The 22269-nt window shown below is 38.7% G+C and overlaps 1 protein-coding gene across 1 annotated transcript in view; it reads left to right on the top strand.

Moving 5' to 3' along the window:
- Window positions 1-22269, top strand: part of LOC128113815 (zinc finger protein 728-like) — a 23282-nt gene extending 1013 nt beyond the window's left edge. Inside the window, exons 2-5 of the mRNA XM_052743756.1 lie at window positions 425-634; window positions 18218-18344; window positions 18727-18825; window positions 19697-22269. Of these exons, the coding sequence (XP_052599716.1) occupies window positions 425-634; window positions 18218-18344; window positions 18727-18825; window positions 19697-20790 (1530 nt within the window). The 3' untranslated portion in view covers window positions 20791-22269. The remainder of the gene's footprint in view (window positions 1-424; window positions 635-18217; window positions 18345-18726; window positions 18826-19696) is intronic.

Below are 22269 nucleotides of genomic sequence, written 5' to 3'. Positions count from 1 at the left end.
TTCTCTACATTGTGTTTAGATATAAAGTATCTATAAATTGTCCTTGTTAGCCTTGTTTTCTGTTCTTCTATCTTAAGCACCTGAGACTCCGGATGACAGGAAAGGTCACTAAGGATGGTTTCAAAAAGCATCTTGAGGAGATGATGCTCAGTCCTACATTAGCTTCCTGCTTCTTTATTTTTAAGTAAAACATATAAATCTGAGTTTTCATGCCATAGTTAAGATCCCACAATAAGTAGAACTGAGCTTTAAAATCACAACTTTTAGCAGAAATAACAAGAAAACGTGATAAAAAACATTGCTGTGAACGGCTCGGCTCACAGGCTAACACGGGGTGCTGGGATCTCAGGACTGCAACAGCCAGAATTCCCTGTGGCTGTCCCTGTGCTCAAGTCTATTTCCTTCCAACTTCACCTGAACACAGCTGGACAAGAACCAGGCTCTGCACAAACCACTTTCCGCGTGTTCCCGGAAGTCCTTCGCTCTGACTTGTGGGAAATGTAGTTCCGACCACGATGACGTCACAAGAAGGGTCTTTGGATACCGAACTTCCGCATCAGTCTTCAAACTTAGCTTCTCCCTAAAGTTAGGCGAGTGTCCTGCTCAGCACTGGGCTTGCATCTCTGACATGGAGGTTGGTGCAGGGTGCAGCGCCGTCCTGCAGATCTGAGGGACTGTGCACGGTGGCGAGTCCAGCGCGGAGGGAGGGAGCTGACTTGGGCTGGTTGGGTGGCGGGAGAAGCTGACCTGGAGGTGCTGTGCTGACCTAGGCTGGACCACTGCACCTGGGTTCAGGTTTGTCAGGGGAGAGGGCGTCATGCCAAAGCCATATGCTGTGAGTGTCCAGTCTCTTAGGACGCCCTGCTGCCCGTGTCCACCTGTGCTTCTGGGACTGGAGGGCTGGCTCAGTAGTCAGGGAATTGAAAAGATTGGAAAGAACAGGGTTGCAAGGGCTATGGGTATGTCACTGCTGCTGTCTCAGGAACTCATGAGAGCTCACTTTCCTGCTTGGCTGGGGAAACATGCTCTTCCTAGTGCTTCTCGCTGGCATGGCTGTAGTCACATTTCTCAGTCCTTCTAGACCATGTGGACATCTAATTCCTCCTATACATTATGGCTGGCCTATTACTCCTGGTCTGAGCTCACAGAGGTTCCTATTGTTCCTAGTGTCCAGAGACAGAGTCCTGCCAGGTTGATTGTTGTATGGGATGTTAATCATTCCCCCTGCCCCTTTTTGTTCAATGATTTGTTATGGATGCCTCTGGTTGAATAGGAATCCCTGATGTACACTCCTGTGACTTGAACCATCACATTAATACCCCTGTGTAGCCACATAATAATCTTGTAATTGGTATTAACCCGTCATTGTACAATCCACATATTTACAGATTTTAAACTTCAGAGTGGAAGGGACTAGACAGTAATATTGCATCAATTCTGTTTGATATTGTGTGGTGTCAGATATTTTCACCTGTGAGAGAGGATTTGGTGTGATGACAGAAATGTACCTCATGATTGACAGGAGGGGACTTGATATTTCTGAAAGGGAGGGGAGAAACTGCCCTGCTGATCTGGTGGGCTGTACATTGTCTTCTTATCACACACTTTCTTCTGTCTCTTCACTTTATCAACAGTGTCTAAACTCCCTCAAACATATTGTCACCGAATGTGGTTTCCAGGTCCACTGATGCTCTATGAATAGTTCTAAAATGATTTATCCAAGTTTTTGTGCTGTTCTAGAGATAAAAGATAAATTTGGAAGACTATGGCTCACTCACAGTCCTTTGATTTGCATATAGAAGCTTCCTCTTCATGTGAAAACTGAAGCTTTAGTCTTAAAGGGAAAGAAGAATAGTTCAATGTGGAGCAATTTGAGTGACCATGGCCTGGGAACAAAGATGTAGGTTATCCAAAATAACATGCTCCAACATGGAAACAGCTTCATGGGTTTACAGGAAAAAAAAGAATTATTAATCAAGGCAAATTTAAAATACATTGGTGGGTCCCCCCCGAGAGGCAGGTACTGAGAGGTGGGGGACCTAGTCTACTTAAGATACTATCTGGTGACATTCTTGACTTTTGGACTGAAGGAAGCTAATGTTCTGCCAAGTCAGTGGATTCCAAAAGTTTCTTATCTATTGTCACCAGCTATTTGGTCCACTACAGATCATTGCAAAGAATGACTGTTTCTGAAGGGTAAAAGTAGCCCAAGATAAGGTAACTACTCTTTGAATCTGCAAAATTCCAGTCTCTCCACAGTTCTGAAATTCCACATGGTCCATCAGTCTCTGCAGACACAGACTCCTTCCAAGAGTTTTTCACTCACAGCCAGACAATCCTTTTATCAGTAATTTTCCTTCACAGCCCCTCCCCCATCTCCTGTGCTCTTGCATATATTGCCCTCTTCAGGCAAAAAAAGTGTTTATGCTAGAGCTTGGCTTATGACATTGAAGTCTACTCTTGAGAAACATGGGCTTCAAACCACTTTGTTCTATCTACTAGAATTCTCAATGAGTTTCTAACCATACATAAAATAATAGACACTTCCTAGTTAATGTTTCTAATCTGTAGGGAAAATAGTAACATTCTGTGAGGTGGGAAAAGCACACTGTCTTGTACAACAAAACACCTTCCTTACGATGTAGAGACAATACAGCACCATGCTCACATATATCCTACAGGCCCCAAATATTTATATATGTACTTTGAATTGAGCATCTTCTGAGGCACATCCCTGTCATCTCTACATTTCAAGCAATGAGGAAACCCCAGAGTTCAAAGTAATCCACTGCTTCATAGCAAATTCAAGGAGAGCCTAGGCTACATTTTCTGCTTTTGCATTAGAACACTTTGGTCAGTGATACTTTTCAAGTGCAATGGTATGTTTTGAGTTGAAAAGTCTGTCTCAATTTGTTGTTTTCTTGTTTGTGGCATGTTGACAACAAAAGAAGGAAATAATCCTAAGAAACAGGGGTTCGAATCATTTTCAGCTTTGGAGTTAAAATTTCTGTCACTGAGTCCAAGGACACTTTTCAACTTCCATAGTTATGTCCCTCCATAATTAGTGCCACAGTGTTCTTCCCAGTTTCCTTCATGAAGTCATACATATCCTGAATTCTCTGTGTTGGTACCCTACTGCTTCCCTGCAGGGGTGTTTGTGACCTTCATGGACAGTAAAATAACTAGGCAGGGGAAGCAGGAAGGTGGTTCTGCCCAACCAAATTCAGTAGCAAGTGTTGGTTCAAATGTCGGGAGTGTGACCTCTAGATCTTTATTTTAGACACATTTATGCACAAGTACAATTAGATGAAAATTCTTCTGGTGATAATTAACTCAACCCTGTATTCACAACAAAGCATATTTTGAGGAACAAAGTAACCTAAATACAGATCATAGGTGACTACAAGGATAAAGTAAAGTCTTGTAAAGTCTATATAGATAAGTTCTATAGATTGAATAAGAAAAAATGGCTTTTAGAATGGATAAGAAAAACTAATTTATAAGGGTCTGGTGTAGATGTATCCAACCTTCCCATCAAACAATAAACACAGAACCAATGCAAAGAAGAAAGCCAAGAGGTCAGAGCCAAGAGCCAAAACCTTACCCTTCCTCCTGCAGTGGTCCTACCTCTCCGAACCAGAGCTACCCCTGTGTTAAAGTCTTTATATAGAGTTCCTGTCCTGCCTTCTCATTGGTTGTAAACCCAACCACATGACCGCCTCCTCACAGCCTGTCTGTATAGGCCTCCAGGTTTTCCATGATTGGTATTAAGATTAAAGGCATGTGTATCCAATAATGGCTGTATCCCTGAACACACAAAGACTTACCCAGCTCTGCCTACTAAGTGCTGGAATTACAAGCGTACGCTACCACTGCCCTGCTTTCCTATGGCTTGCTAATAGCTCTGACCCCCGGGCAACTTTATTTATTAACATACAAATAACATTTTAATACAAATAAAATATCACCATATTTCCCCTTTTCTATTTTAATAAAAAGGAAAAAAAAGAAAAAGCTTATAACTAATATAAGAAAAACTATATACAAAAGGACAATAACTATATACAATATATACAAGTAATAAATACCTAAACAATGTCTAGTCCATTTGTATTTGACAAATTCAGAGAAAATAATTTCATTATCTATCCTATTTTGGTAAGTCCAAAATGTATCCTAATTAATCTTCAACTATAACTAACTAACCTTCAACTATAACTAACTAATCTTCAACTCCCTCAGAGACCCAAGAAGGAAATAATATTAGCTAACAAAAATAAAAACAGGAAGTGCACATAAGCAACCTCCAAAAAATTTGTGAGTTGACAGAAACAGACAGCTGTCTGGACAGTCACCTGAGGTTTCTCCGAAGTGCTGGGGCATCATCTTCAGCCTATAGGCTTAGCATATCTGACAGACTCATTTGTGAAGCAGGATGAACACAAGGTCAACAGTTCAACCTCACATTGAGTGAGAGTAGTCCATGTACCAGAAACACCTGAATTCCACCAGTGTCATGTCATGATTCAGGATTTCAAATTCTGGAAATTGCTGATGGTTTTCCAACTCAGCTGTCCATTCTTCCTGGCTATGTATATATGGCTTCATCTCAGCATCCCATTCTTCTCCATATCCCTCCATCAAATGCCAGTCTACTATTGAGAGGTGTGAGCTTAGTTACTCTTCAAGAATAACTGTTTCAGCTGCTGTTCCATTGCACATCAGAGGCCATCGGCCCACTGCCTGTTCAGCTGCCTTCGAAGAAAAGGGCACTGTACCTTTTTCGAATTACGAAGGCCACTTCAGGGATGGTGCCATATTGTCCTGGCCTCTGAAGATGCCTTTTGATAAAGCCATAACCACACTTGTTTTGGCAAGAATCAGTAATCCTTTGTTTTATGTCCTGTTTGTCCATTTTGTCCTGTTGATTCGAGGATACTTTGTTGTTCAGTGGCTAACTTTTGCCACAATGAAAGTTAACTCCATATGCAGTTTCTTCAATGCCCATATTTTCTCTGAAGTAGATTGGTACTGCCAGGAGCCGACATGTCTCATAGTCATAACAAAAAAGAAAAATTTTCTAAGTTATTAAAACATTTTAAATGCCATATTCTGTAGATCTCTGAAGGGTTTGAAGATAACCTGTCTATCTAAAATATATCTACTCAATCTTGAAAACATACCTAATATAACTACAAGTTCTATTATAATATCTAACTACTAACTTTCATTTCTTTATATCCTAATAGTTGGTAATAACATTCAAGGATCAGAAAATTGCATTACATTGTTAGATGAACGGTACAATTAGAAAAATATATATAACATTTTCTAACAATATCAATTTCAATATATATAATTTGTATACAATATAAAACAATCCAATCCAATGTAAAGTATTTACATTTTTCTTTTCTTTCTTTCTTTTTTTTTTTTTTAATAAGAACCTTAAATCTAATCTCCTTTGCTTAGCCTTTTTCCTAACCCTTGACAACAACTTGTAACCAACCCCCCTAATCAATGAAAATTATCCCAGACCCAAAACCCATTAAAAGACCAAAAAAACCAACTGCCCCACACCACCTCTTTGGGAATGTGGGCGTCGTATTCTTGAAATTGCTTCCTGCTGGGTATGGGCGAAGGTATCTTTATCCTGAAAGAAAAATTTTAGGTTAATTGTCAAATTCTAGGAAAGGTAAATATATCCTTCGTTATCCAGTCTGTGTATAATGCCAAAATTCAGGGTTTATCTCAAATCCTTATTCAAGTAGTCTTTGAGACTGGATCATCTCAGCTAGCTCTTCTCAAAATTGCTCTGAGCACTTTGTAGTTCAAAGCTGATCTGTAGATGATGTTTGTCAGCTTAGTGATGTTATTATTGTCCACGTGGAATTGTTGTTGTTGTGGGGCCCCATCTTCTTCCTGGAGACTTAAGTTGATGTTAGGCCTAACCGTGATTTCCTGCAAAAAACTGATAAGAGACTTGAACACAAAGACTATATATGCGACTTTTTAGAATTAGTTAGTACTCTATATGACCATTTATATCTTAACAAAGTTTAAAATGTATATATATCTATATATATTGATCTTGTAAATTTTGATATAAAATTCATACTTTAAGAAAAGTTTAAAGTATCAGAATAGAATCAAAGAGTTGAGATTCATAATAGAATAGTCCCTTAATTAATTTGGCTTTTCTCCTGTCCCATAGCAGAAGATGGCTCTTTTCCTCTGGCATGATACAGGGAGTTTGCATTTTCCTTTTAACAACATGCTTGAGTTTAAAGAAGGAGAGAGCCATTCTCCAACTCCAAAGTCAGCTTTAAATTTTAATTGAACTGGGACTATTAGAAGTTAAATAGTGTTAAATCTTTAAAGAGAAGCAGAAACAAACATTTAGGAAGACATAAAATTTTTTTAGATAACATACCCATACGCCATTTCACTCTGTTTCTTAGGATAGATGATTTGTTCCTTTTCTTCAGTTGTCTCATTTGTCCAGTGTTCTTCAAATTCCTTAACCTTCATTCTCCTAAAAGACAAAAACAAAAACCTTTCCCCAAGGTTTTTTGGGGATGTTCCTTTTTGACAAGTTATCTGATTAAATGAAAAGGCATGTGTTACTGGTGTAAGTTAGTTTAAATTGGATGTTTACGATAGTTGATGAACTATCACCTCCTCTAATTAAGAGGTCTCTCTTGTTCAAATCGAACCTTTATCAATTTTGATGGTACCCACAGCTTATCTTCTCCTGTAGAAATAAAAGCAAAACCTCGTCCGCAACGTAACACATACCCTGGTTTCCATTCTGAGGTCAGCACATCCTTAAAGTATATAGGTTGATTTAATTCTGTAGTTTTTTCTATTATCCAATGTCTCTCTGCAGCTGTTGTTCCTTTCTCATTGGCATTGAGAAAATTCAAAGTTAATAGAGCATTATGTAGTCTATTTCTGGGGGTTTTTGTTACTCCTTTTTGTTTATTTAGCATATCCTTTAGAGTTCTGTTTGATCTTTCTATAACTGCTTGACCTGTAGGATTATGTGGTATACCTGTAACATGGTTTATATTATAATAAGCAAAAAACTGTTTCATTTTAACAGAGACATATGATGGAGCATTATCAGTTTTGATTTGTGCAGGTATACCCATAATGGCCATAACTTCTAGCAAATGAGTGATTACAGAATCAGCTTTTTCAGAACTCAAAGCAGTTGCCCATTGAAATCCTGAATAAGTATCGATAGTGTGGTGTACATATTTCAGTTTTCCAAATTCTACAAAGTGAAACACGTCCATCTGCCAGATTTCATTCCTCTGAGTACCCTTTGGGTTACATCCTGCTGGTAATGGTGTTTGATTGTAGAAGGAACAAGTAGGACATTTCTTTACTATTTCTTTGGCTTGTTGCCAGGTTATGGAAAAATCCTTTTTTAAACCTTTACTATTTACATGATGTTTTTTATGAAATTCTGAGGCCTCCAGCACATTTCCTATCAATAATTTATCAATCTCATCATTGCCTTGTGCTAGAGGGCCTGGCAGACCAGTATGGGATCGGATGTGAGTTATATATAAAGGATGACTCCGTTTTCTGATTGTATCTTGTAATTGAATAAATAATGAAGTTAATTCTGAAGCATCGTGGATAAATTCTGCAGTCTCAATATGTAATACTACTCTTTCAGCATACTGAGAGTCAGTTACTATATTGAGAGGTTCTGAAAAATCCATTAATACCAACAGAATAGCATACAATTCTGATTTTTGAACTGAATTATAAGGACTTTGAACCACTTTACTTAAATTTTCTGATTTGTAACCTGCCTTTCCTTGTTTGTTGGCATCTGTATAAAATGTACGAACTCCAGATATGGGTTTTTTCCTCACAATTTGAGGCAAGATCCAATCAGCTCTCTTTATAAGATCAATTCTATTGCTTTTGGGATATTTGCTGTTAATTTCTCCCAAAAAATTACTACAAGCTTTTTGCCAAGCTTCATTTTCTATCCATAATTTTTCAATGTCCTCCTTAGTTAAAGGTACGACAATTTCTGCTGGGTCTATTCCTGCTAATTGACGAAGTCTCAATTTTCCTTTCCAAATCAAGTCAGAGATTTTTTCCACATAAGTTTTTAATTTTTTATTTGGTTTATTTGGTAAAAATATCCATTCCAATATAATATCTTCCCTTTGCATTAATATTCCTGTTGGGGAATGCCTAGAAGGTAAAATAACCAAAATGCAATCCAGCTTTGGATCAATACGATCTACGTGCCCTTCATGTACTTACTTTTCTACCAAGGCCAATTCTTTCTCAGCTTCAGGTGATAATTCTCTTGGACTATTTAAGTCCTTATCACCTTCTAAGGTTTTAAACAAATTATTCAGTTCATCATTTTTTACCCCAACAATAGTTCTTAGATGAGAAATGTCTCCAAATAATCTTTGAAAGTCATTAAGAGTCTGTAGTCGATCTCTCCTAATTTGCACTTTTTGAGGTCTAATTTTTTGAAGTTCTATTTTATATCCTAAATAATTAATAGAGTCTCCTCTTTGTACCTTTTCTAAAGCAATTTGTAATCCCCAGCAAGGCAAAATTTTCTTTACTTTTTCAAACATTCTTTCTAAAGTATCTGCATTTGAATCAGCTAATAAAATGTCATCCATATAATGATAAATTATAGATTTAGGAAATTTTTTACGTACCACTTCTAATGGCTGTTTTACAAAATATTGGCACAAAGTTGGGCTATTCAACATTCCCTGTGGGAGAACCCTCCATTGAAATCTTTTAACCGGTTGAGAATTATTATAAATAGGCACTGTGAAAGCAAATCTTTCTCTGTCTTTTTCTTGTAAGGGTATTGAAAAGAAACAGTCTTTTAAATCAATAACTATGAGAGGCCAGCCTTTTGGTAACAGAGTAGGTAAAGGAATTCCAGATTGTAAAGAGCCCATTGGCTGAATTACTTTGTTAATTCCTCTAAGGTCTGTTACCATTCTCCATTTACCAGATTTTTTTTTTATAACAAATACAGGAGAATTCCAAGGGCTGGTTGATTCTTCAATATGATGAACATTTAACTGTTCTTCCACCAGCTCTTGTAAAGCCTGGAGTTTCTCTGTTGTTAAAGGCCATTGCTGAACCCATACAGGCTTGTCTGTTGACCATTTTAAAGGTAGAGCTGTTAATGTTTTTGGAAGATTATCAGTTGTTGTGCCCTGTTCTTGTATGACATGGATGGCTGGTGAGCACTCATTAGAATAATATCTTTTAATATTTCTCTCAGAAACATGTACTAATTTATGATTTGTTTCTGAGATTGGAGGGATATTAATCTGAGTATTCCACTGTTGTAACAAGTCTCGACCCCACAGGTTCATAGCTATGTTAGCGATATATGGTTTTAATTTTCCTTTCTGTCCTTCTGGACCTATACATTCAAGCCATCTTACACTTTGTTTCACTCTAGATAATGTCCCAATTCCTAAGAGTTGAATGTTTACCTCCTGAAGAGGCCAAGTTGGATGCCAAAATTCTGGTGCAATTATGGTAATGTCAGCACCTGTGTCTACCAGACCAGACAACAAAACACCATTTATTTTTATTGTTAGTTTTGGTCTTTGTTCATTAATAGAAGTTTGCCAAAAAATTTTCTTTATGTTTTTTCCTGTATTTCCTATTTTCTCTGTTTCATCATCTCGACTAACATGATTTATTCCAATAGACATTTGGTTATTTAGTTGCTTTGAGTAGGGGTTTCCTCTACAACTGCAGGAAAGGTTTGAACTGGATTTACTGTGGGGGCCTGCCTGAGGCCCCTCTGGGAGTTTCCCGAAGCTCGAGGCAGAGGGTTACCCTGTCTGTCCCTTGTTGATCTACATTCGTTGGTCCAGTGTTTTCCCTTACCACACCTTCTGCATACTCCAGAAGGAAGGGGCATTCTGTTGCCAGTGTTCCTTGAAGAAACATTATTTCTAGGAATGACCTGTTTACAATCCCTTTTCAAATGTCCTTGCTTTCCACATCCAAAACATCTAACATTGCTCAAACCTTTTGAAATTGCTTTTCCTACCCACATATCATCATGGTCATAAGCCTCTACATTAACTGTATCTCTAATCCAATCTTCCAAAGGTGCAGATCTTGCCTTTAACGGCCTAATTATTCTTTTGCACGCTGCATTTGCATTCTCAAAGGCTAAAGATTCAATGATTATCTGACTAGCCTCTGAATTTGGGACCATTTTTTGTACTGCTGAAGTCAATCTTTGCAAGAAGTCTGTGAAAGATTCTTTGGGGCCCTGTATAACCTTTGTAAATGACTCAGTTTTTTTTCCTGGTTCTTCAACTCTGTCCCATGCATTCAAAGCTGCCGTTTTACATAGAAGTAGGGTTTGGACATCATATGAACATTGTGTTTGTACTGAAGCATATTGGCCTTCGCCAATAAGCTGATCCTGGCAGACTTGTATTCCGCTATCCCTCCATTGTCTTTCTATATTTTTAGCCTCATTACTGAACCACATTTTCCACTGGAGATTTTGTCCGGGTTCAAGAACAGCCTGTGCCAATTCCCGCCAGTCCTTTGGTATAATCCTATTACAAGTTGACCAGGTGTTTAACATTTGCTTTACATATGGGGAGTGCATGCCATAAGATGCTATTGCCTCCTTAAATCTTCGTAAGTCTAACATTTCAACTGGAACCCAAGTATTTTGTTCATTCTCTTCATCAGGTAGCTGCTGTACGGCTACTGGATAAATTAAGGGTGATTGTGTGAAAACTGGCTTTCTTTCTGTAACCTTACGATCCAATTTTGAAACAACTTCACTATTTATTTCTTCTGTCTGAATTTGAATTTCTCTATAATTTATTTTTACCGGTTTAACAAGTTTTTCTAAGACTGTTATCCTGGCACTTAAGTTGACGATCTTTTTAAATAGTAAAATGAGGATAAGAAAAGTAATAAACTGAATAATTCGATCAATATTAATCTTTTCATATAGTTGTTCCATTGTCAGAGTGCCTAAAATTTCAAACAAAGCCCAATTTTCTTCCAATGTACACATAAAGCCCATTTTTTTTTTTAATGTAGAAAAAAATTCTCTTTTAAATAGATATGTTAATTGACTTACCAAGTCTGGGTAGAACAGTAGAATCCCAGGGAATTTCACAGCCACCTGGTGTTCGAGGTGTGAATCCAGCGAGAGAGAGAGAGAGAGAGAGAGAGAGAGAGAGAGAGAGAGAGAGAAAGTGTAGCCGCTTGAGCCGAGTCAAGCCTTGGCTTTACAGGCAGGGGCCCTGTTCAGCGGGGCAGGTCTGAGTTGTTTGTAGCAGTTCCAGCTGCGGGTCAGTCAGGCCTGGGCCCAAGCTAGGCAGCCGGGCCGCCCAGGCTGGAAACCGGACCTGCCGCCAAGCCAAGCCAATCGGTTTTTAATGAATTCTTGTCACGTTGGGCGCCAAATGTAGATGTATCCAACCTTCCCATCAAACAATAAACACAGAACCAATGCAAAGAAGAAAGCCAAGAGGTCAGAGCCAAGAGCCAAAACCTTACCCTTCCTCCTGCAGTGGTCCTACCTCTCCGAACCAGAGCTACCCCTGTGTTAAAGTCTTTATATAGAGTTCCTGTCCTGCCTTCTCATTGGTTGTAAACCCAACCACATGACCGCCTCCTCACAGCCTGTCTGTATAGGCCTCCAGGTTTTCCATGATTGGTATTAAGATTAAAAGCATGTGTATCCAATAATGGCTGTATCCCTGAACACACAAAGACTTACCCAGCTCTGCCTACTAAGTGCTGGAATTACAAGCGTACGCTACCACTGCCCTGCTTTCCTATGGCTTGCTAATAGCTCTGACCCCCGGGCAACTTTATTTATTAACATACAAATAACATTTTAATACAAATAAAATATCACCATAGTCTGGAGGAAGGTCTGTGGCAGAATCAGCTCTAACCACACAGATAGAACAAACGTCAGCAGCCTTAAAATCCACTCCCAGCTTCTGGACAGAAAACAGGTTTTGCATTGCGTCCCTTGAAGAAAGAACCCTGTACGCTTTAAATTCCAGGTTCCTCAAGTGAATATGTGCATGCAAAGACCTCTGTGCCCCACACATACTCCCACAAAGGTCATTTTTTACTTTCCTGGTTTCTGCAGTTACTCCAGGCTATGTAAAAACATAAGAAGATTTAGAGGTAGAAGCCTCAGATGGCAAAGGGCATGCAGTGTTTGTCTTTATGGATCTGGGCTATCTCACTCAATATGATCTCTTCTAGTTCCATCTATTGACCTGTGACATTTATTTTCTGTATAGCTGCAGAGTGTTCCATAGTGTATATGGACCACATTTTCATTATTGATTTGTCAATGGAAGGATATTTGTGTCATTTCCATTTCCTAGATCTTATGAATAGAACAGCAGTGAACATGGTTAATCAGCTATCTGTGGATTGAATGTCATTTGCAATATTTTGAAATAGTACAAAGAGTAGTATAGTTGGGGCATACAGATTTATCTTTAGCTTTTTGGAAATTGTCTGTAGATGGACATTTCCTGTCCTGACCATGCACTCCCTGTCCTGGTAGCTGCTTTCAAATTACCACACAGAGACTTAATATTATTTGTAAATGCTGAACTGAGAGCTCAGGCTTATTAATAACTAGCTTTTACATTTAAATTAACCCATTTTTATTAATCTATGTTTTGCCATGTGGCTCATGGCTTTACCTGTCCTCTAGCACGTTTTACTTCCTGGGCAGCTCACTGGCATCTCCCCTGACTCCGCCCTCCTTCCCATCATTCAGTTTGGCTTTCCTGCCTAACTTCCTGTTCAGCTACCGGCCTGTCAGTTTTTTATTAACCAATGAGAGTCATACATATTCAGAGTGTAGAAAGGGATTGTTCCACAGCAATTCTCTTTCCTGATTTCCAGAGTGGCTAACAGTTTGCAGTCCCACCAATAGTGGATGAAAGTTCCCTTTTCCCCACACCCTCTCCAGAATTATTTGTTAGTTGTTTTGTTGATCTTTGCCATTCTGACTGGGGTAAGAGGAAATCTCAAAGTTGTTTAGATTGTTCAACACATGAACAGTTTGTGAGAAAATTCTGTGACATTTTCATCCTCTTTTGAGAACTCTCTGTTCAGGTCCCAGGCTCATTTTGTAAACGGGTCCTTCATTTAGTTGTTGTTTTGGACTCTTTGTTGTCTGAGTTCTTTGTATATTCTGGAGTTTACTTGTCTGTCAGATATATAGGTGGCAAAGGTTCTCTTCTATTCTGTGGCTTTTTCTTCACCTGATTGACTTTTTTTTTTTTTTTTTTTTTTTTTTTTTAGCTGTACCTAACTTTTTAGTTTTATGAAATCCCACTAATCAATTTTTGGCCCTAATTCTAAGGCAAATCAAGTCCTATTCATAAAGTCCTTTCCTATACCTATTTCAGGTGTGATGCTGCCTATGCTTCCTTCTGTCAGTTTTAGTGTTCAGGTTTTCACCCTTTAGGTCTTTGATCAGTTTCTTGTTAGTTTTTCTATATAGTGATAGATCCAAATCTAATTTCAGTCTTCTTCCAGTGGACATCCCTTTTCTCAAAAACATTGGTTGAAGATGCTTTCTTTTCTTCACTGGATATTGTTGGCATCTTTGTAAAATTTAAATGGCTGAAGTTATTTATGCTCATGTTTAGATTTTTAATTTTGTTCCTTTCCTCTGGTCTACATGACTGTTTGTTGTGATGGTCCCCCCCCCCCCCCCGCCTTTTTTATTACTAAGACTGTGTAATATATCTTGAGGTCCAGAGTGGTCCTCCTTCTAACATTGTTCTTCTTCTCATGGTTATTTTGGCTATGGCTATGTGAGCATCTTTTATGATTCTTTATGAACTTTTAATAGTGTTCATTTCTGTGAAGAATGAGATGTGGAATTTAACTGGGAATGCTTTGAATCTATAAATGGATTTTGGTAAATTGGTTCTTTTTCACAATATTAATTCTATCAATACATGAGCATTGATTGTTTATCTATTTTCTAATGTCTTTCTCTATCTCTTTCTTAATTTGTTTAAAGTTTCTCTTTCAAAGGGCCTTGACCTCCTAGTTTCATTACTGTCAACTTTCACTGACCTATACAGATCTGGCATCTGAGGACCTGAAATAATGGGATAGACTACAGTTGTAGATTAATGCTGTAGACAACCTTACTTCAGTTTCAGTGTACTTTATACACGAATGTAACAAAACAATGATCCAAGGAAGGTTGTTTGAGTTCAGTGGAACATGATCAGAAAAACATGTAAATAAATGGGAAAAAGAATATACTAAATAATCCTAGATACTAACAGAGCAGCCCTTTCCCAGAACTTTCTCAGGGCAGACCAATTTTGACACAATTGACTGGCACATACTATAAATTCTATCTGAGAAAGCACAGAACAAGGCAGAAAACCATATCCAGATTCAGAGTATACTTACCAGATTGGGTTATATAGCAATGTTCTGACATCCAACAAGAACAAGCATATTTTTTTTTCTTTTTTTTCATATTTTAAATTAAATGTAAATGTTTGTCATGGGAGACAAAAAAAGTCACATCCAAGAACAATCCAAGGATCAGAATGCACCTGAGAAAAAAGGCCCTCTGCCCTTTTTCCTAGAGCTTCTCGCATAGTTCCCCAAGGCGTTATTCATGATACCTTATTCTTTTGACTGTGTTCTGGCACATTCCCATATATTTTATGCTCTTTGAGGCTGTTGTGAATGGGTATGTGTAGCTAGAGTTTTCCTGCCTGGCCCACAGTCAGGACAAATCTCTGTCACCCGCCAGTCCCACAGCCACTCAGACCCGACCAAGTAAACACAGAGACTTATACTGGTTACAAACTGTATGGCCGTGGCAGGCTTCTTGCTAACTGTTCTTATAGCTTAAATTAATCCATTTCCATTAATCTATACCTTGCCACATGGCTCGTGGCTTACCAGTATCTTCACATTCTGTTTCTCATCGTGGCGGCTGGCAGCGTCTCTCTGACTCAGCCTTCCACTTCCCAGCTTTATTCTCCTTGTCCCGCCTACACTTCCTGCCTAGCCAATGGCCAATCAGTGTTTTATTTATTGACTAATTAGCAACATATTTGCCATACAGAACATCCCACAGAAGGTATGTGTCCATAATCCCTTTCTCTGGATGTTTATTGCTCATATGTAGAAGAACTATTGATTTGTGCAAGTTGATTCTATATCATGTCACAGTCCTGTATTGGTTTATATTTCTAGTAGTTTTCTAGTAGAACTTTAGGGATCATTCATGCATATCATGTCATCTGCAAATTGGCATAGTTTGATTTCATTTTTCCTAAGTGTAACCCTCATCTTTAATGTGGGATACTATTCAGCTACATAAAAGGATGTAATTTGTGACAATATGGATAATGTTAGATTTCTGAATACAGAGTAAAGAGTCAAAAGGCAGGAAAGAAGCTGACAACAGAGGTGTAGCTAGAGAGTTTTCTCTCCGGGTCCTGCCAAGCCCCAGCAGTCCGACAGCCCACTTATAAAATAAACACACAGATGCTTATACTATTTAAACTGTGTGGCCTAATGACTCAGGCTTCTTGTTAACTGTTCTTATATCTTAAATTAACCCATTTCTATTAGTCTATAAGTTGCCATGTGGCTCATGGCTTACCGGTACCTTACATCTCTCTTGTCATGGAGGTGGCTGGCAGTGTCTCTGCCTCAGCCTTCCACTTCCCAAAATTCTCTTCTCTGCTTGTCCCACCTATACTTCCTGCCTGGTTACTGGCCAATCAGTGTTTTATTTATTAATCAATCAGAGCAACACATTTGACATATAGAACATCCCACAGCACAGAGGAGACTGTTAATTTGTACTCACAGAGAGGGACATGAACTCTCATCAAGTCCCACATGATGTGTGACTGTGATTGTGCTATCAGACTTACTTACCTATATCAGAGGCACATCTAGCTCTGATCACTAGCACTAATCAACTGTACTTGGAGGTAAAACAGGATTCCTATGAGATTATGGGTGTCATTGCTCAGCCTTCTCAGTCATCCTAGAAAAATATGCCTGTTGGGTCAGCCTGTCTCAACATTGGGAAACAGTGTGATAGAGAGAATGTGGAGAGAAAAGTGGGCTTTTTTTTTTTTTTTTTGGTTTTTTGAGACAGGGTTTCTCTGTGTAGCTTTGTGCCTTTCCTAGAACTCACTCTGTAGGCCAGGCTGGCCTTGAACTCACAGAGATCCGCCTGCCTCTGCCTCCCAAGTGCTGGGATTAAAGGCGTGCACCACCACCGTCCAGTGAGAAAGGTGGGCTTTATGTTATAACAATTTCCTTGTTCCCTGGCCCCTCATTGTACCCCTATAAAGGTTATATCCATACTTTCCCTTGGTAGAACCATCAGTTTCCCAGGGGATTGAGACTGCTCCTCACTGTGTGAGCTAATGAACACAGTCCTGTTTGTTGAAGTTCAGACTCCTGTCCCTTTTCTGTCTTCTGTCTCTTTATGCTGTCTCAGAAATGTAGCACTGTCAGTCAGATGTTGAATGTAAAGAATTTTCAATCAAGAGAGAGATGTGATTTTTATCCCATTAGCTGGTGACATCAGGAAGAAGAGGTCTGGAGAATCATGGATCAATGGATGTTCTTGTTTAGTTAGATAACAGGAAGGAATGTTAAGGTACTGTGGCTGACCTGAACCTACAGAAACAAGGATTTCAAATGGCTAGGTATGGAGTGGGAAGACCAGGGATAAGAAATGAAGAAGAAAAAGACATAAAGATGACAAAAGCAATAGTTGGTACCACACAGTTTTATATTAACTGAAAACTCAAAGGCAAGGAAGTTTATTAAGAAATACAGCATGCTATATAGTATTACCAGGTGGTAAATGATCAAGGTCAGCAGAGACTTAAATCATACAATGTTGGTGATGAGAACACAGGATACTTCAGAAACAGCTGCCTTAGGACTGATAACCCCAGTCTCGAGAGAAGAGTTAGATCCCCCAGTAACTGCAACATTGCCTCCTTCATGGCACTGGATCCTGTGTCAGACTGGCCTGGACCAAGGACACTGTTGAACAGAAACAGAGAACTATAGTTCCCATTGTCCTCTCATAGGTGCCTCTGAAAAAGCCTTGGGTCAATGTAAGTTGTCACATTGAATAAACTTATTTCTAAATTTCCTAATTATAAATTTATTAAAATACTTGTTATTCAACTTTGTTTATGAATTCTTCATTTCTTCTTCTACCCCTTGGCTGATCAAGTCCCTTGGTGCACTGTCATTTGCATCATTGTCTACATGCTCAGGATCCCAGGCCTCATCCCAGAGTTGCTGCATCAGATCTACACCGTCATTGTATTTCTCATTCATGATTGTGTAGAATATGTTGAGAAATATCTTCTCCATCAGCATGGCTCTCTACTATGAGAGATGTGTATAATGTATGCTATATTATAATACAAACATGGGACACTAAATGTATATTTTTTCTAAATTTTAGTATTTATTCATTTATTTTCAGTGTATGGGTGTTTTTGCTAGTATGCATGTCTAAGAGATTATCTGAACCTCTCAGCTGGAGTTACAGACAGTTTTAAGGAGCCATATTGCTTCTGGGAATCAAACTCAGGTCCTTTGGAAGAGCAGCCAGTCCTCATAATTACTGAGCCCTCTCTCTAGACCCAACATACTGATTCATAGATGCATGCACTCTCCATTTTATGGTTCTGAAAAGTATAATATTCATAGGAGTTTCTAGGATATTCTGCTATTCACTTTGTTTAAAGATTAGTTTCATGTAACATCACAGTACTATATCAGACTTATTTTAGGGATATTGCTTACATATATTAAAAGTGCTTCTAGCTATCCTGTCATTCTTTTTTTTTTTTTTTTTTTTTTGGTTTTTCGAGACAGGGTTTCTCTGTGTAGCTTTGCGCCTTTCCTGGTACTCGCTTTGGAGACCAGCCTGGCCTCGAACTCACAGAGATCCGCCTGCCTCTGCCTCCCGAGTGCTGGGATTAAAGGCGTGCGCCACCACCGCCCGGCTATCCTGTCATTCTTGATGACTTCTAGATTTGTATGTAGAAGCAGGTGATGCTTCATGTTATTTATATATTATTGACAGTTTTAATGAATACAATGTGTGGTATTCATTCATTGTTCTTTATTTCAGGATATCCTGTCATTCTGGGATGTAGCCATTTATTTCTCTGCAGAAGAGTGGGAATGCCTGGGCCCTGCTCAGTGGAATTTGTACAGGGATGTGATAGTGGAGAATTACAACAATCTCGTGTTCCTGGGTGAGGATCTCTTTCATCATAAATTCTTAATTGTCAGCATGAAACTTGCTACCTTTGTAGAATATATGATGGGAATTTGTACTTACAGTAGTGAGTGGTAATATTAGAAATTAAGTGGCATGAGCAGGGTGTGTACACGTTAAAGAGACCGTCACACTCTTCAGTTTTATTATTTTTCCTTGTATCTGAGGAACATGAAGCTCAGGACTTGCAAATCCTAAATTCCTCCTAAGCATTCTGATGTGGCTGTCACATAACACAGGAAGGGCTACACCTCTATGATCCTTTACCGTATGCTCTCATTCCCTATACACACAGTCCTGAAGAGGACATCTTATTCGCAGGAGAACACACTAACAGTGTTGTTCCCTTTTCCCACAAGCAGGTCTTGCTTCATCAAAGCCATACCTGGTGACATTTCTGGAGCAAAAACAAGAGCCTTCAGGTGTGAAGAGACAAGCAGCTGCCACCATGCACCCAGGTGTGTAGGAATGAGGGGGTCAGTGGACAGAATGGGAGGCCAACAGTGCACCAGAAATCTGGGCTTTATCCTGAGCATTGAGACATGAGGTTTTGGTGGAAATCATTTTTTAGGGATCTCTGTTTCTGTCCTTTGCTAACAAAGGAGGACATCTCAGAGGTTTATGACGCTTTAGTCTCCCATGCTTGTTCTTCTCCTCCTATGAGGTCAGCTTGTGTTTACGGTGACACCAAAGCTCTGTCATTTCTAAGTAAACTTGACTTATTTTTCATTATATGATTGTCTTGGGTGTTTATCCTCTTTATAAAATATGCATAAAGATTCCTGTATTAAATCTTTGAAATACATAATTTAATATTGTAATGACAGTCTTCTGGTTATGCAACTTAACTTTCATACCTTTCAAAACTAAAACTCTGTGTCAGAATATTTATAATTATGTATACATGTGTTTTCCATGTTTGACTACTTTTATACTTTTTGTTTCTCTAGTCATAATATATATATCTATATATATATATATATATATATTTGTTTAAGGGACTGATTTAGCATAATACTCTTAAGGGTCTTCTTAACTCTTTTTGTTACACCTTACTTCCATGTTTGACTTTGATTAATATTCCTTTTTTTCTATGTTCTATGTTGTCAAGTTCTTCTTATTTCAATGTGAGGTTATATGTAAGGTTCCAGCTATTATGTTTTTAAATTATGCTCCATTGAATGCAGCTTCAGAAATTTGAATATAGCCTATCATTTACAAACGGAAATGCAAGTATGATAAGTTAATGTTTCTGTTTTTAAAAATAAGCATTGTAACTATAAAGAATTTTGCTCAGCTTTCAATCATTTCTCAACCTTTACTCACCAGGAAAAGAACAATACACAGACGAAGAATGTGATAAAACCTTTAATTGGAACTCACAACTTACTAACAATCAGAGGATTCATTTAAGAATGAAGCCCTATAAGTGTGAAGAATGTGGGAAATCTTTTTGTTTCCCTTCATTGCTTTCTATACACAAGAGAATTCATACAGGAGAGAAACCATTCAAGTGTGAAGTCTGTGGCAAGGCCTTCCATTCTCCATCACTGTTTTCTGTACACAAGAGAATTCATACAGGTGAAAAACGCTACAAGTGTGAAGTATGTGGTAAGGCCTTCCATTGCCCATCATTACTTTCTGTACACAAAAACATTCACACAGGTGAGAAACCCTACACGTGTGAAGTATGTGGCAAGGCCTTCCATTGTCCATCCGTACTTTCTAGACACAAAAGACTCCATACAGGGGGAAAACCCTATAAGTGTGAAGTATGTGACAAGGCCTTCCATTGTCCGTCAGTACTGTCTGACCACAAGAATATTCACACGGGTGAGAAACCCTACAAGTGTGAAGTGTGTGGCAAGGCCTTCCATGCTCCACCTTTGCTTTCTGCTCACAAGAGAATTCACACAGGAGAGAAACCTTACAAGTGTGAAGTGTGTGGCAAGGCCTTCCATACCCCATCACTACGTTCTGTACATAAGAGAATTCATACAGGGAAGAAAGCATACAAGTGTGAAGTATGTAGTGAGGTCTTTAGCACCTCCTGGCAAATTTCCAGTCACTTGGTAATCCACTCTGGAGAGAAACCGTATAAGTGTGAGCATTGTGGAAAGGCCTTCTCTACAAAGTCATACCTAACTAAGCACAAATTACTTCACAAGATGGAGAAACTTTACAGATGTGAAGAATGTGGCAAACAGCTCAACAGTTCTAGAAGCCTTCAAGAGCATCAAAGAATTCACTCTGGAGAGAAACCCTACAAATGTAAAGAATGTGGCAAAGACTTCAGAACTTACACAGCACGTTCTAGACATCGGACAGTTCATATTGGAGAGAAATGTTACAAGTGTGGAGAATGTGGCAAAACCTTTTACCAGTCTTCTGGTCTTAAGCAACACCAAAGAAATCATCTGTGAGAGAAACCACACTGGTGTGAAGAATGTGCCAAGGCTGTTTGGATGTAGAAAGAACTTTTAAAACACCTGAAATCCATATTGGAGAGAAATGCCACAGGTGTGAAAAATGTTGCTAACTGTTTAATAAGCTTTCTAGTATTTCTCAGCACAAGACAGTTCAAACTGGAGTTGAATAGTACAAATTTTAATGTGTTCATAAAATATTTTACACTTCTTCAGACTGTAAAAGGTATCAAATTTTCCATTCTAAATAGAAACCTTAAGAGTAGAGAATGTGATAAACTTACCTAGCACAAAAGAAACAGAGTGGAAGGCAGCCATACACATGTAAAGAACGTAGTGAGTTTTCCACTGAATGAATGCTTTCTGACCTCTATAGAATTTATCCTGAAGAGAAACACCACAATTGTGAAGGGTTTGATGATGCTTTTGAAGACTCTTCATAAACAAAAACGTTCTCATACTTAGCAACACCCCTACAACTGTGAAGAGTCATCATTCTGACCTTGCTATACAAGAGTCTCTGCAAATATAGAGTATGCCCAGGCGTTTAGTGATTCTTTATGACTGTTTCCCCATCATAGAATTCATATTGGTATAGTGCACTACAAATGCTAAGATCATGGCAAAGCCTTTATCCATATCAGAAGTGTCCTCTGAGACTTTTTAGTGGTAAGAAAGTCTACACACCCAAAACCATGGGAAAGCCTTCAATAATATCACTAATCATCATAAACACAAAACTCCACATATCCAAATAATGTGAAAAAACCTTCAGTGATATCACCAACCAACACAAAAGTCTATACATCCAAATAATTTGAAAACACTTATGTAATTTTTTTTTTTTTTTTTTTTGGTTTTTCGAGACAGGGTTTCTCTGTGTAGCTTTGCGCCTTTCCTGGGACTCACTTGGTAGCCCAGGCTGGCCTCGAACTCACAGAGATCCGCCTGGCTCTGCCTCCCGAGTGCTGGGATTAAAGGCGTGCGCCACCACCGCCCGGCTATGTAATATTTTTAATCTTCATTAACACCAAAGAATATTCACTGGTGAGATGTTCTACAAATGCAGATGTCTTGTTTCCTTCTGCTCTCAACTCCACACAGACAAACAATATATGATGGAGTCTCAATTGAGTGAATGCCTGGATCTGATTGACCCGTGGGCATGTCTGTGGGTCTTTTTCATGAATTCTATTTGACATAAGAGAATCTGGACCACTGGATGATGGCAGTGCACCTTGTGTATGCCACTCTTGGTGACTTAGTCTTGGGTGTGTAAGAAGAAGACATAAAGTAATATTCCTCCATGGTTTCTACTTTCACATACTGCCTCTATTTTTTAGCTGTGTTCTCCTGCCCTGGCTTCCATGGATGATGAAATACAGCTAGTGAACTGAAATAACCCCCTTTCTCCCCTAAGTAGTTTTTTGTCGTGGAGTTAATCACACCAACAGAAATAAAACTAAGTAAACAATA

The sequence above is a fragment of the Peromyscus californicus genome, unplaced genomic scaffold (genome assembly GCF_007827085.1).
Source record: "Peromyscus californicus insignis strain IS unplaced genomic scaffold, ASM782708v3 Scaffold_18__1_contigs__length_77618521, whole genome shotgun sequence".
In the NCBI taxonomy this organism is placed as follows: domain Eukaryota; kingdom Metazoa; phylum Chordata; class Mammalia; order Rodentia; family Cricetidae; genus Peromyscus; species Peromyscus californicus.
This window is presented reverse-complemented; position numbering and strand designations above follow the sequence as displayed.